Genomic DNA, 12,744 nt, shown 5'->3' with positions numbered 1-12,744 from the left:
GCCCCAGGAGAGGAGGCGGGCCCCGGGCCCCACCCGCCGGTCCTCAGCCCTGCCCTATTTTTCTTCTCCTGGCAGATGAGTGTCAAGAGATGCCTGGATTTCGAGGCCATGAATGGGATGCGGGCTACAGGCAGGCAGGGAAAGAAGTCCACTTTGTTGCAGTGAATTGCTGTCAGTTCTAATTTTAGGCTTCAGTAAACATGAGGCTGTAAGGAACAGTTTAGTTTGGGAAGAACAATGCCCAAAAGTTTGCTGATGCACATAAATTTCAGTTATTAAAAAAAAAGGAAAGAAAAAAAGGATGCAACTTCTGAATAAGGGCACATATTTCCTCTCCTTTCATAGGAACTGAGGGAGGACCTTTTCTGTTTGTTAGGTTCTCTTAATATATTAAAGGGCTCATTGCCTGAATCTTTAGCTTGTAAAATGTGGGTGACCTCTGTAAGTGGTGTCCAAAGAAAGAAATCTTGCAATATCCCTCTAGAAAGGAAAATCCGTGCCGGCTAATGGCTGGAATAAATAACTGGGAAAGGAAGCAGTAGTTGGCGAGAGCCGTAATAGAAGGGTTCTTCGTTTGTTTTAATGCTGGCGTTACCTGCTGGAAACTAGCATTTATTTTGATATTGCCATGGTGCTTTGAGAGTGGTTTGTAAATAAAATTTATTATTTCTTAATTCCAGTGGCAGTCCACTTCATGTCAATCATGAAAGGCTGTAATACCCTCGGTTCAGTTTTCTCTAGGTTCAGAATTTCAGAGGGCTACATAACTTTGTTGCCACAGCTTTTTTATTCATGAAATAAAAGCCACATTTGAATTGTTAAACTTGTTTGAATTACATCTTTTTGGTACAGGGTAGGGAGGTTATGTACTCCCTTCTACCACACAGAAAAATAACTTCAGCAAGTGTGGAAGAATATAGTAAAGGATGAAGGTGAAATTTCTGGGAGGGGAAACAAAGGCATTAGCAAAAAACCACAAAAAATCTATTTATGTGCAGGTTTTCCTTTGCATGACGCATCTGCAGTACTGTCCGTTTTCCAGTTTAGTGTTAATAATGTTTAGTTTTGCTTTGCATGAATGACTCGGCCATAACGTTAATTTGATCTTTAAAATCCTTTGTTTGTCTCGGAGCACAGAGCCGTTGAGAATATGTTTTTCCGACCATCCTTGTTCTTGCTGGGAGGTCAGCTGCCTTTTTCTGAAGCACCTAAGTCTGTTTGCGGTGGAGGGTGGTGTATAGGTTTCTGTTATGGATACTGGAAGATTTTTCTCTTCTCTTTTTGTTTTCAACAAAGGGTACTTTGTTTCCTCGTCACAAATTCTTTTAAGTTTTATTATGGCTCCTTAGAATAGTCTCTTGAACTCCTAATCAGGTAGCGCTTTTTTCCCTCATCCTCCTCCCTCCTTTTCTCCTATTAAGTACCACAAAGTATGAGAAATAATCAGTTTAGTTCCAGATAAGGTAAATCAGTGCCCTTATAATCACTCAATTAGACATGGTCCTTCAGGTAAACTGCTTCAGGAAGTGGGCGATCAGAGCCTGAAGTGATGCTCGGGCTTTTCTGAGGACCCTGTTCCCATCAGCTGAAAGAAAAATACCCAGCAGCGGGGCGGTGACAGCGACATTAATAACTGCTGGGGCTCTCTGCCCAGGGAAGGCAGGGCCTCGCAAGTCGGTGGCTCTTGGCTTTGGGGGGACCCTGCCAGCGCAGAGGCGGCAGGGGTTTCTTCACCCCCCTCTCCTCCCAAGGCTGCCTTTGTTTGCCCCGTCTTTCTCAGACCAGGCGCAGGAGGAACTGAAAGCCAAATACGTATAAATGGAGGGACAAGAGGGGAGAGGAGGAAGCTCGTCCTTATCTCGCTTTATTTGAGGGGGCAGAATGTGTGTTAGATGGGTCTGGATTGCCTTTTTATTTCTTTTTAGGCTAGAAATTGTTCCAATCAACTTCTGTGCCAGTTCAACCTTCATTAATTAATGAATTTATATTGCCTGCGGTGAGAACAGCTATCTGTTACAAGAGTAAACTCTTGTCCTGGGAACTAGATTTTAGCTGAAAGCTGCAGAGCTGTTCATACGAGCTCTCCAACTGGTTGGTGTGGTTCTAGTGGATCTTCTTGTGATGCAGCATCATTTTATTGTCATTAACATGCTAATTGTGTTTATTTCCATGTGATTACAACAAGAAGTCACAGCAAAGCTCAAAGTGGTATCCCGCTAGGCTTACACGAATGTCTAGCCCCAAAGATGACTTGAAGGCTCCTAGATTGCCAAATCCTTCTGGAAATGTTACCCTGGTTTCCTTTTCTAACCGGCTTGGCGGTATGACTGCTGAGGATGCTCTTTAAAAATCAATGTTCACTATTAAAGAATTTGACTGGATTCTTTGTTCTTTAGTGCATCAGTGCATCAAGTAGGAGAGAGATTAAGGTTTAGTTAAGGATAACATGGAAAATAGGAACAAGAGGACAGCGGTAATACCTTTATGCTTTAGAGAGAATGCCAACGTCCATGTTATCCCACTGATTATTTTCGTAGTTGCTGACACCATTATTTTTTCCTGTTCTAGTGTTATTTAAGTAGACTTGAGTTCATGTGAGAAAGACAGAAGAAGAAGGTAGAGAAGGAGACAGAAAGGCTGGCTGTGTGAGCATCCTGTTTCTCTTTCTCTAGATCCCTCCCCAAAATGTCACTCCTGTGGGATCATATGCTTGCTGTGACTGCCTTCAGGACCCCCCATCTTCCTTTGGAAAAATTTTGGGAAGCTTGGTCTTCCCACTTCTACAGGGGGGAATAAAACCCTCTGTCCATCATTTTGCGTTCCTTGTGATGAGATGGGTATCCCTGCTCCTGCCCTGATTTTGCAGTGAGAGGTGTGAGTGTGGGAGCACGACCTCCTCTCCCCTCCAGCTCTGCCGCTTGCCCACCTTGCCGCGGCGTGGAGGGCTGAGCCCCTCCAGACTCCACTTCAGAAGGGCAGGGAAGCGTGGCTGCGCGTGAAGCTGGGATGTGTAACGGGAAGCGTGTCCACAGCTGCAGCAACAAGTGAGACAACGTGGGCTGGAAAAAGTGCTATCTTTTTAAAGGTGACTTTTTGGAAAAAGGGCCCTAAATATCTGACTTCCCACATTTTCCTAGGAAAAACATACCAGTGAATGCACTGTAATATGAGCACAAAGTAGACTTGTTATGTAGTGCATTTGCTACAGTCATCTGTAAAGGATTGATCAAAAAATACCTAGTAATACATTTATTGCATTGCCTCGTTAAAGCAATGATGGTTTCTGAGCAGGGTTGTTTCTGGGGATTAATGGCCAGAAGGGGCTAGATCTGCAGCTGATGATCACCATTAACCCCATCTGGTCAATGATCCCTGTTAATCCACTTTTATTGGCCAGAGAGTCTGCCCAGCCAAGTGGTTAGCACAGCACAGCACACTCAGGCTGCAGCTTCACCCCTGTTTCAAGGAAAATTAAAATGTGGGCTGCAGCTGAAAGGAAGGGACAAATCCAAGCCCAGTTCTCTAGCTGTATGCTCCTACTAGCATTTGCATCCTTAGTCGGGTCAGGTTGGAGATCGAATTGGAGCTGATGGTTATCCGGGAAGCGAAGGGCCAGCCCAGGGAGGAAGCAGGACACGGGCATGGGCCAAACTGCGCTCTTGCCTTGCGAGCTTTGGCACATCGCTGGAGGATCAGGAGCCAGGTGTGGGAACTAGGAGTACTTTGCCCTCATCCAAAAAAAAAATAAAAATACCTGTCTTCTGACTCTTTTGTGCTTGGCCTTTCCAGCTGGGAGGGAAGCTGTGCTTTGGGTAGGGTTTGGAAATCCTCGGGTGAAAGGCATGAGGACTGGGGTTTCTGTGCTGGATAGGAATACGTCTGGACCAAGGGCACCTTCTCCTCTTAATTTCTTTTTAACTTCTGTTGCAAACTGCAAGAGAAATGCAGCAGCTCAGGCCAGCTCCTCAGCTAGTGTGAATTACTTGCCTAAGCCGGCTTCAAAGAAGATGCACCAGCTTCAAACAGGGCATCTCACAGCAAGGCTTCAGGTGCTATCTGCCACGCATCTGTGCGCACTGCCGTGTTAATAGCGGTTACCAGGCACACGGCTTAAACCATTTTATCTTGCTATAGCAGTGAGCTCTCTTGTGCTGAGGGAAAGCGAGTCCTATAGTCTACGGCTACTGCTTTGAGAGCAGGTTGAGTAACTCAGACCAACAACTTCTTTTTTACTGAATTATCAGTCAAATAATTATTCTCAAGAGCGTATGCTTGTTATTCATTATGTCCCTGTAGATCTTTGTCTAATTACTTTGCACGATCTGGGTTTATCTCCCAGTTTGGATGTGGCTTTTCAGGCTGGCTCTGCCACTGACACCAGCAAACCCCGAGCAGGGGGGGATGAGTCTTCTGTGCTGTTGGTTGCTGTTGGTCGCATTTGTCCTGCCAGGACTCCTCTTCTCACACAGGGGAAGAGGTTTCCTCCTGTCTCTTTTGGAGTAGCTCTTCATGCCCAGCCAGTGTGACTTCCTGCTAAAAGCCATTTTAATAGCTGATGGCTCCCATTTACCTGGAGGGCAGAGCAGCCAAGGGTAACGGATGACAGGCGAGCTCACCTTCCCTTACAATGAGGCTGGTGCAAGAGCTAAGAGCTGGTAGCAACTGGGAGGATCTGAGCAGGAGGGGAGATATGCTTTTTGCAGGGTAGGTGCTCTGTTGTAAGTGTTGTGGCTGAACCTGATGCAATATCTTTACCTGCTCTTTGACCTTTTCAGCTTTGCTTCCCGAGGATTTGAGGACCCTTCTGGAGGAGGCAAAGGAAATGAAGTGGCCCTTTGTGCCGGAGAAGTGGCAATACAAACAAGACCTTGTCCCAGAAGACAAAACAAACCTGCAAGATATGATCAGCGCGAGGCTCCCCAATTTGCTGGTATGAAGTTCAACGCACCTGTTGTGTAAAATGTCCCGCTGAGGTGCTTGAGGGTACGCAGAGCTCCGACAGGTAGTGTCACCTGTGGATTCAGGGGCTTGTTTTTCTGCACAGTGGCAGCAGAAGGTGAGGAACCGCTTGGCAAGCAGAGGTGAGCGTCTGTGTTGGGATGGGGCTGCTCACAAAGGCCAAAGGGCCAAAATAGAGACGTGACTTTTATTTGTTTTGGTCCTGAGACAAGAGAGGGACCCAGCAGCTACGTATAGTTTCTGATTTTCTTCATTAAAGTTGCTGTGAAGCAACATGTGTGAATCACGGTTTCCTGCTCCTTGTGAGACCGCACATCTCCATGTCACCACTGCATCTTCCAAGGGAAGGGAAGTCCTACCCTCTGCTCCTGCTGCAACCAAGCCAAGGTTGTGAGATCAGTGGGGGCTCTGCCTCGGCGTTAGGCTTCTGGTCCGTTGGCTACGTAGCTAGTGGCGGACGGGTGTGCAACACCATGCAAGGCTGGTGGTTTGAGGTGTTGCTGGTACCTGCAGTTTTGTGTTCTCCCAGCGCAGGGAAGATAAAGTGGATTCAAGTCATAAAGTTTTGAGTGTGTTCAGATGTTTGGCTGCCGCGTTGCAAGGAAAAAAGTGCCTAGGTAGTAATGACAGAGACATTGCAGAGTGGAGGGCACTGGCTCTGCCTTGTCTAGAAGTGATCCCAGAGATATATAGGGATTGTCCATGCATTGAGCACCTTGCAGAACAACAGCCTCATTCATTGAAACATGCAGCAATGACTTTGACTGCATTTATGCTGTTTCTGCTCACTTTCATGCTCAGCCCATGCTTGTGTGGGCACTTGCTTTGTCCGTTCCTCTGGTTTCACAGAGCAGTTCTGTTTCTGGTTCACTGAGGTAATGTTTACCTCTTCCTTGAAGAACTGGCATTATAATAAAACTAAAATGTTGAATGTTTGTATAAAACTTTAAAAAAACCATGAATTTGAAAAGAATGCTGTGCCTTGTTTAATTCAGCACTGCTAGGAGGCAATGAAGATTACTCACTTTAGAAGGGCTTGCACAATTCATCACCTGCTTTTCTTTTTTCAAGAAAATTACTTGACAGGATCCCTTTGAGGACCAAAGTGGCCAAAACCTAGGCAGGAAAGGCAAGAATGTAATGTGACTTCTGCAAGTAAAGGATACTTGGCTGTGTAAGGAGTTGTAGGATCCAAATGGTGCTTGGGGATCCCATCCTGTAAGGTGATGAGTTTGAGCTTAAAGATTAGAAAGTGGCAAGAAACTGCTGTTAACTCCAAGGTGGCCAGGAGATTTCACCTGCTTCAGAGACAGCCCTGCCCAAGTAAGGCCAGCAAGTTTGAGGACGACGATTACTTTGAATAGCACGGAGCAATACGAAGCTCAGAAAAGCCAACTGCAGGGCTGGGAAGTGTCAGCCCCAGCATCCCCTCGCCAGCATCCCATGTTGCAGGGATCCTGCATTTGCTGACGGGGGGGTGGGGAGCGGCTGCTTCTTGGGTATTTATTTTCTTTTTCTCTTTGGTGTGTGTGGCCTTAGACAGAAATTTATGGCAGAGGTTGACCTCCTTTACAATCCCCGCACAGCGCTCTAACTTTAGAGCGTTTGTCTGCTCTCTCCCAGGATAAACACCTGCAGTAAACTCCCTGAGAGACCTGGCTAGATGGGAGATTAATGTGGCTGTAATAGTGGAGCAGTGTTTGCAGCATTATGCCCTCTCCCCAGGTAGATGGATCTTTTCTGAGATGATACCAATTATTTATTGCTGAAACATCTGTTGATAACTGCAGCTGCCCTTGTTAAACAAAGCATATCATGGGGTCATAGACTATAGGGACCTAAAATCCTACCGCATGCTAGTTTTAGACTATTCACTGACACCCCCTGAAGTCCATTGGTTACCGTTGTCTTCAATGTTTCATCCTGCGGTTGAAAATACTTTGTAAACGTTGTGCTGCCTTTCCCCATGTGCTTTGAAGTATTATTTCATCTTCGTCGGTAATTTATATTCCAGTGCTATTGTACCATGGGAAAAAGGGAAAACCTTTTTTGTTTTCCATTTAATTGTAGATAGACTGACATTTTGACCTGTATTATTAGTATTAGTCAGGAAAAGGGATTTTTTTCCCCTTCATCCGTTCCTTTCCCCTCCCCTTTTTTTTTTAAATAAAATTTCAAGGCAGAGCAAAGGCTGCTTCAGTTCTTTGAATAAAAAGCTGGGGGGGGAATAAGGCTGAAGAGAAGTGATTACAGTGTGATGAGGAAAGATAAAAGTCTGAGCAACTTTTTTATTCTCCTTTTTTTCCCTCTTTTTTTTTCTTTTTTTTGGCATGAGGGACAGAAGGATAATTTAATTCCCTGGAGGAAAAAACCTAAGTCTTTGTCAATTTATTGTTCAGAAAAACCTTTAAAATTTTTCTTCTCTGTTTATTTTAATTTGCCATGCTTAGAATAAGCTCATAAACCGTAATTCATTACATTTAGAAAGTGCTTTGAGATCCATGAATGAAAGGCACTTCATTACCATAACACACTGGTGGTGTTACGAGGAGGCAGAGCTGCTACCAGGGCTCGCCATGAGGATGTTTTACTCTGCGAGTAGGCTGAAAAGCTCCATGAGACCCGCACAGTGAGTAAGCGGATTAGGCTTTGGCTTCAAGGGTTTGCCTTAGTGTTGCACTTTAAAAAGTGGGATACCCATTGCTGGCGGCTGCACGCTAGTTTGGAACATCAAGAAGGCAAAGCCACCTGCACCTGCGGCCTTTTAAAGTGCTCTTCTTCGCCTTTGCTGTGGGATGCTCATTACTTCTGCACGCTGGCTGAAGCCGTAGGAAGGCATGGCAAAACCAGCTGGGGGGGGGCAGGGGGTAGCGGCAAGCCAGGCTTTCCTCGGTGCTCTCTCGCTGCAGCCTGGGTTCAATGGGAGCCATGCTGCTGCCAGAGCAGGGCTGAGGGCAGATTTTGGCGATGTATGCAAACTTTTCTTTTTTTTTCCCCTCCCTCTCCACTCTATGAAATTACTGAACCTCCTGAGGATTTTAAGGCAACAGATTTACTGTAATCCTTGAGGCAAACCAGCACTTCTGTTTTTACAAAATCTTTGCATCTTATAGAAGGTGGAGGTTTTTGGTTTGGGGGTTAGGTTTTTTTCTTTTTTTCTTTTCCCTGGCAGGGATTTACCAACCAATACGAAGGCCACCCCAGTTCAACAAGCTCAACATACTGTTTTCCACGTTTTCCTAACAGATTTTAAGAGAGCCTCTGTGTCAGCTGCCATCAGCTAGCAAACCAAACCCGTCCTGCAGCCGCCGCCTCAGCCTGAACGCCCCTTTGGTGGGAATCTGCACTAAGGCTTGAAGGGCGATAACCAACGTCTGTATCCAAAGGAAAAACTGGGAAGCACTGGGATCTTTGTTTTTAACAAATCAAAGCAAAATCAGAATTATAACAGCATCCTTGCTGGCAAGTATAAATAAGAAGGGATTGCTTTTTCTCTCTAAATAGCACATGTGCTGTAGGGTTTGGACTGGGGCTGTAGATCCAAAGGGAGGGTGCCAGGGGTTCCCCTCCCTGCAGATCTGTGCTATCCCAAGGGAAGGAAATAGCCTTAAGCTCGGGGAGCAGCCAATAGAGGGCAACATGCCCATGGACACATAGGCTTTGGTCCCACAAACCCTGTTGCGGGTTTCACTGAAGGACAGCTCTATGCACACAAGTAGTTCTCTTGTGGGATGATTCATGCCACATTAATATTTTAATTATTCTTTTGCAAGATCGGAACCTCTTTGCAAACCCATTTTAATGATGTGGGGCTTTACTTCGTTTTTATCGTACATATCAGTAGTTCCTGCATCCAGACTTAGCCATTCAGCCATGGACCAGGATCTGCTAGGATAGGAACAGTACAAGTACAGAAGGAAAAGCCCCCAAAAGTTAGGGTTCCTGCAGGTCCCTCTGCACTCGCTGTAGGGAGCTGTGCTGGCTGACCCCATGCTCCCTGCCGTGGATGGGGGAACGCGGATCCTGGCCCTGCTGGCACAGAATCTCATGGGAGTTAATGGGAATATTGAAAAGGGTAGAAAATAAGGCCCTGCAGCCCTTGCCTGGGCCTTGGCTAATTATGTGCTGATGGATTGCCATTAGGGAAACCATTCTGAGGGACGTGCCCTAACTACCCTTAGGTGTGTGTGTGTGGCACTTAAGAGCTGGGAGCCTTTGAAAAAGAACTAAAGAGGGGGGCTGAGGATTTAATTTTCTCCTCCTTCTAACTGTTGGTGTGGTAACAGGAGAATTAAAGCCCTAAATCGTAGCCCTGGGATCTTGGTTGTTCAGGCTGACCTTTTGCTACCTGCCTCATAAGGGCTCTTCTTGGGTGATCCCAGTGAAACGGAGAGTGACGTAAGGGAGAGCCGTGGCTGTGGGCTGAATTCAGCCCAAGAGGGAATCCATGGCACCCCAGCCTCCCTTACGCTGCGCAATCCCTGACGGTTTGTAAAGGAGAAGTATCAGAGATCAGGTACAGGCAGGAGAGCTCCGGCTGTCCCAGGTGACCGCCCCGATGCTGCCAGCATGCAAGGCTGCAAAGCACTCAGCCTTCTGCTGCCTGTGGGAGAAAACTATGGCAGAATTTGTGTGGAGCACCAAATAAAAAAATGGGAAGCCTGATCCCTGGTACCTGTAGGGCTGTCGGTTCACTTTGCTCATGGGTAGGATTTCCTCTTCTCAGATGCAGCTTCATGGAGTTATTTCCTCCCTGGAAAAGACTTTAGATGCTGTTTTACTGAGATTGCTATGTTGTGTTTTCCTTCCCAATTAAACTACTTCTGAAATGGGTTGATGTTTTGAGGACACAGATTTAGGAAAGAGACTCTTGGATTTTTGGCTGATTATAATGGTCTTGATGCCGCTCTCTTGAGGGGGTTCTATCACTGTCACTTAGCTATTTTAAAGTATTAAAATATCCCCTTCAACATAATGTTTTAATGTACCACAAGAAATGGCCACAATGGTTTATGAATAGTCTAGAGCTTGAGCACAGCAGGACAAATCAGGGCCACAAAATGATTGTTGCAGCTATCCTTGGTAATAATTAAGAAGAGGTACTCCTGCAGACGACTGCTGTCCCCCAAAGCCCCGCTGCCTTCTCAGGTACGTGAGGGCCTCAGGAACTCTCCCTCAAGGAGCTTCCTCGGCTTCTGTCCTCCCCCCAAAATGCTACTGTTGAGCAACCCAATAGGAGTAAAATGAACATCCCAATAGAAGTAAAATGCAATCAGTGGCAAGTTAAATTGCAAAAAAGGCGCGCTTTTGAGAAAAGCGAGAGTTATTCTCGCTCTAGTACTTGCTCAGTTGGTGAAGCAGGATGTAGTCGGTTGTGAAAAACCGACTCATTCTGTGGTGTTTTGAGCTGCTAATAATGGACCTAATGCTGCCCCTATTGAATAAACACCCAACTCTCCATCGCCTTCAGGATGAATAACTTGAGCTAATTAACAGCGTCAGAAGCACAAGCTATTAAATGGGGTTCTCCGCTGCTCTGAGCAGAGAGGAAAGTGTCCAGGAGCTGCTATTTACTGTGTGACTTGGCTGTCCCATGTTTCAAGCGTATCCGTCTGCACTTCGCGGACATGCTTTCTTCTGCCCATCACGGAGGTGGTAGGAGGCTTAATTCCTTGTTATTTGTCGAGGGGGCTCGGATTGCCAGCTGAAAGGCAGAGATTGATAGAGAAGTCCCGTGCGGTGACAGCAGCTTTGGTCTCTTGGAAAGACAGGCTTTGCTAACGGCGCGTGGGGTAAAGGGGTGAAAGACTTCAGCCAAATCCATTGGTGTTGTGACTCTGTGTTTAATCTGACAGGGGACGAACGTAGGGAGAAAGAAAACCGGGCAATTTGTTAGGGTTCAGTGAAGTGCTAACTAGGAACAGCTCTTGGGAGAGGACTAAAGCACCTGGAAGTCCATGCCACTGGAACTCCTGACTTGTGCACAGAATTAGAAATTCTTTGTTGACTGCTTTTGGTATGAGGGTTTTTTTTAAGATTTTAAACCTCAGCTGTAGTTACAAATGAAACAGAGACTGAAACAGTCTGAGGTGAATGGATGTAAGCAAACACAAAAATCCAGAGCATCTGCAAAACTGTGGGGACACTCTGAAAATGAAATGATTCCTGCCGCTGCTTTCTAACCTCACCGCTTGCAGAGGCGTTTTTCCAAAGGGGACCCTCCCAAGCCCACAGACTGGGGGGGGTGAGGCTGCCTCCGGGATCTTTGCTTTATAAAGAGGGCAGAGAGAGTGGATTAAATCAATATTTCATTTATTTGGGCTTGTAATTCCTCTTACATCAGCTGCCACATAAAGATTTTCCCCTATTTTCTTCCCCTCCTCCTCGTCCTCATTTACTATGCACCAATAATTTCCCTTTGACGCTTTCCTGCCAGTCCTAGTGCCAGATGGCCCCGGTTCTGAGCTTCTCCCCTCTCTTGGGAGCGGCCCCCATTGTCAATGCAAAGGAGGCGTCGTGGCTTTGAACCCAAAGCTGGGACCCAAACTTCAGCCCCGGCGTAAGGAGGAGCTAACCCACTAATGCAGGGAACCATGCAAACAGCACACCCTCCCACTCATCGCCATTAAGCAAAAAAACCCTTCACTAAAGGCTGTTTTGCATTTTCCCCGATGGTCCATGTATAGAAATCTGGTGCAAATTTAATTCTCTCACCACCTGATTCCACTTCCCAGCCGCGAGGTTCCCTTTGTGTCATAAACTCAATTAGACATATGCATTTCACATCATGGACACAGATGTGGAAACAAAGTGCGCACGTACCTCGCTCTTTCTCTCTCTCGCTCTGTGTAGATGCGCCTACGTCGCCTTTAAAGTGATAAAGTCAGTAAATCTCTTTAGGGCGCTATGCAGAACAAAGTGTCCAGCTGCGGCGAGCGGCGACAAGTTTCTGATTGTGTTGGGGTAGGCTGTGACATCTTGGAAGTCAACAGAGTTTCCCTGGGTCTGGGCTGGGTGACAGGGAGCCGCTCCCCCGTTTCTTTTCGGCGTGGCGCGGGGAGGGTCTTTGTGCACGGTTTGGGTGCGTGCCTAGCACGCCGGTGCATTAGCTGTAGGTGCTGAGGAATTTTCCAGCCACACGAGTTGGCAGGGAATGAAAGGAGCGGGTATGAATTTCTTGGTGTACTGCTCGGAATGGGGGGACGTAATTGCAAAGACTGACATCGAACCGTGTTTCTGTGTGCCACACAGCATGCAGCCCTGCCTTTTAAAAAAAAATAGCCGAGTTTCTCTCCCTGGCTTGACTTTTCTACATTTTGCGTCCGTTTGGGTTTGGAGAGGGACACAAGAGGTTTCGGCATTGAGCGGAGAGTTAAATTATGCAGCTGCAAGACTGCCAAGCCCTTCAGAATAGGATGCTTCGTTTAGATTTTCCACAATGCTATTGAAGTGCTTATTTTCCTCCTGAAGAGACACAAACAGATGCAAACTTCTGTAAACACTTTAGAAATGAATTCAGTGAGTTTGGCCTCTCAGCAGTGCTCAATAGCTGACAGAAAAATGTCTAATTAGTGCAAGTGGAAATAATAGGGCCACTTGGATTCCTTCCATCCTCCTCCAAGTCTACTTTTCCTAGGAACTCAAAGGCCCTTTTGTTTGGTAGGTCACCCTCTCTCAGGCTTTTGTGCTCCAATCTATTAAAGGAAGAAGGGGAGGAAAAAAAAATAGATTAGGCGATGCTCTGTGCTTAAATATATGGCCTGTTGATGAGCATTTCAAATGGCT

At 46.3% G+C, this 12,744-nt stretch overlaps 1 protein-coding gene across 1 annotated transcript in view; it reads left to right on the top strand.

Annotated features, from left to right (window-relative positions):
* ALPK1 (alpha-kinase 1) overlaps positions 1 to 12,744 on the top strand; it is a 29,511-nt gene that overhangs the window by 130 nt on the left and 16,637 nt on the right. Inside the window, exons 2-3 of the mRNA XM_009702472.1 lie at positions 2,867 to 2,880; positions 4,776 to 4,930. Coding sequence (XP_009700774.1) covers positions 2,867 to 2,880; positions 4,776 to 4,930 — 169 coding nt within the window. The remainder of the gene's footprint in view (positions 1 to 2,866; positions 2,881 to 4,775; positions 4,931 to 12,744) is intronic.

The sequence above is a fragment of the Cariama cristata genome, unplaced genomic scaffold, assembly GCF_000690535.1.
Source record: "Cariama cristata isolate BGI_N322 unplaced genomic scaffold, ASM69053v1 scaffold13866, whole genome shotgun sequence".
Lineage (NCBI taxonomy): Eukaryota > Metazoa > Chordata > Aves > Cariamiformes > Cariamidae > Cariama > Cariama cristata.
The sequence above is the reverse complement of the archived record's forward strand: the minus strand, read 5'-3'. Positions and strand labels throughout refer to the sequence as shown.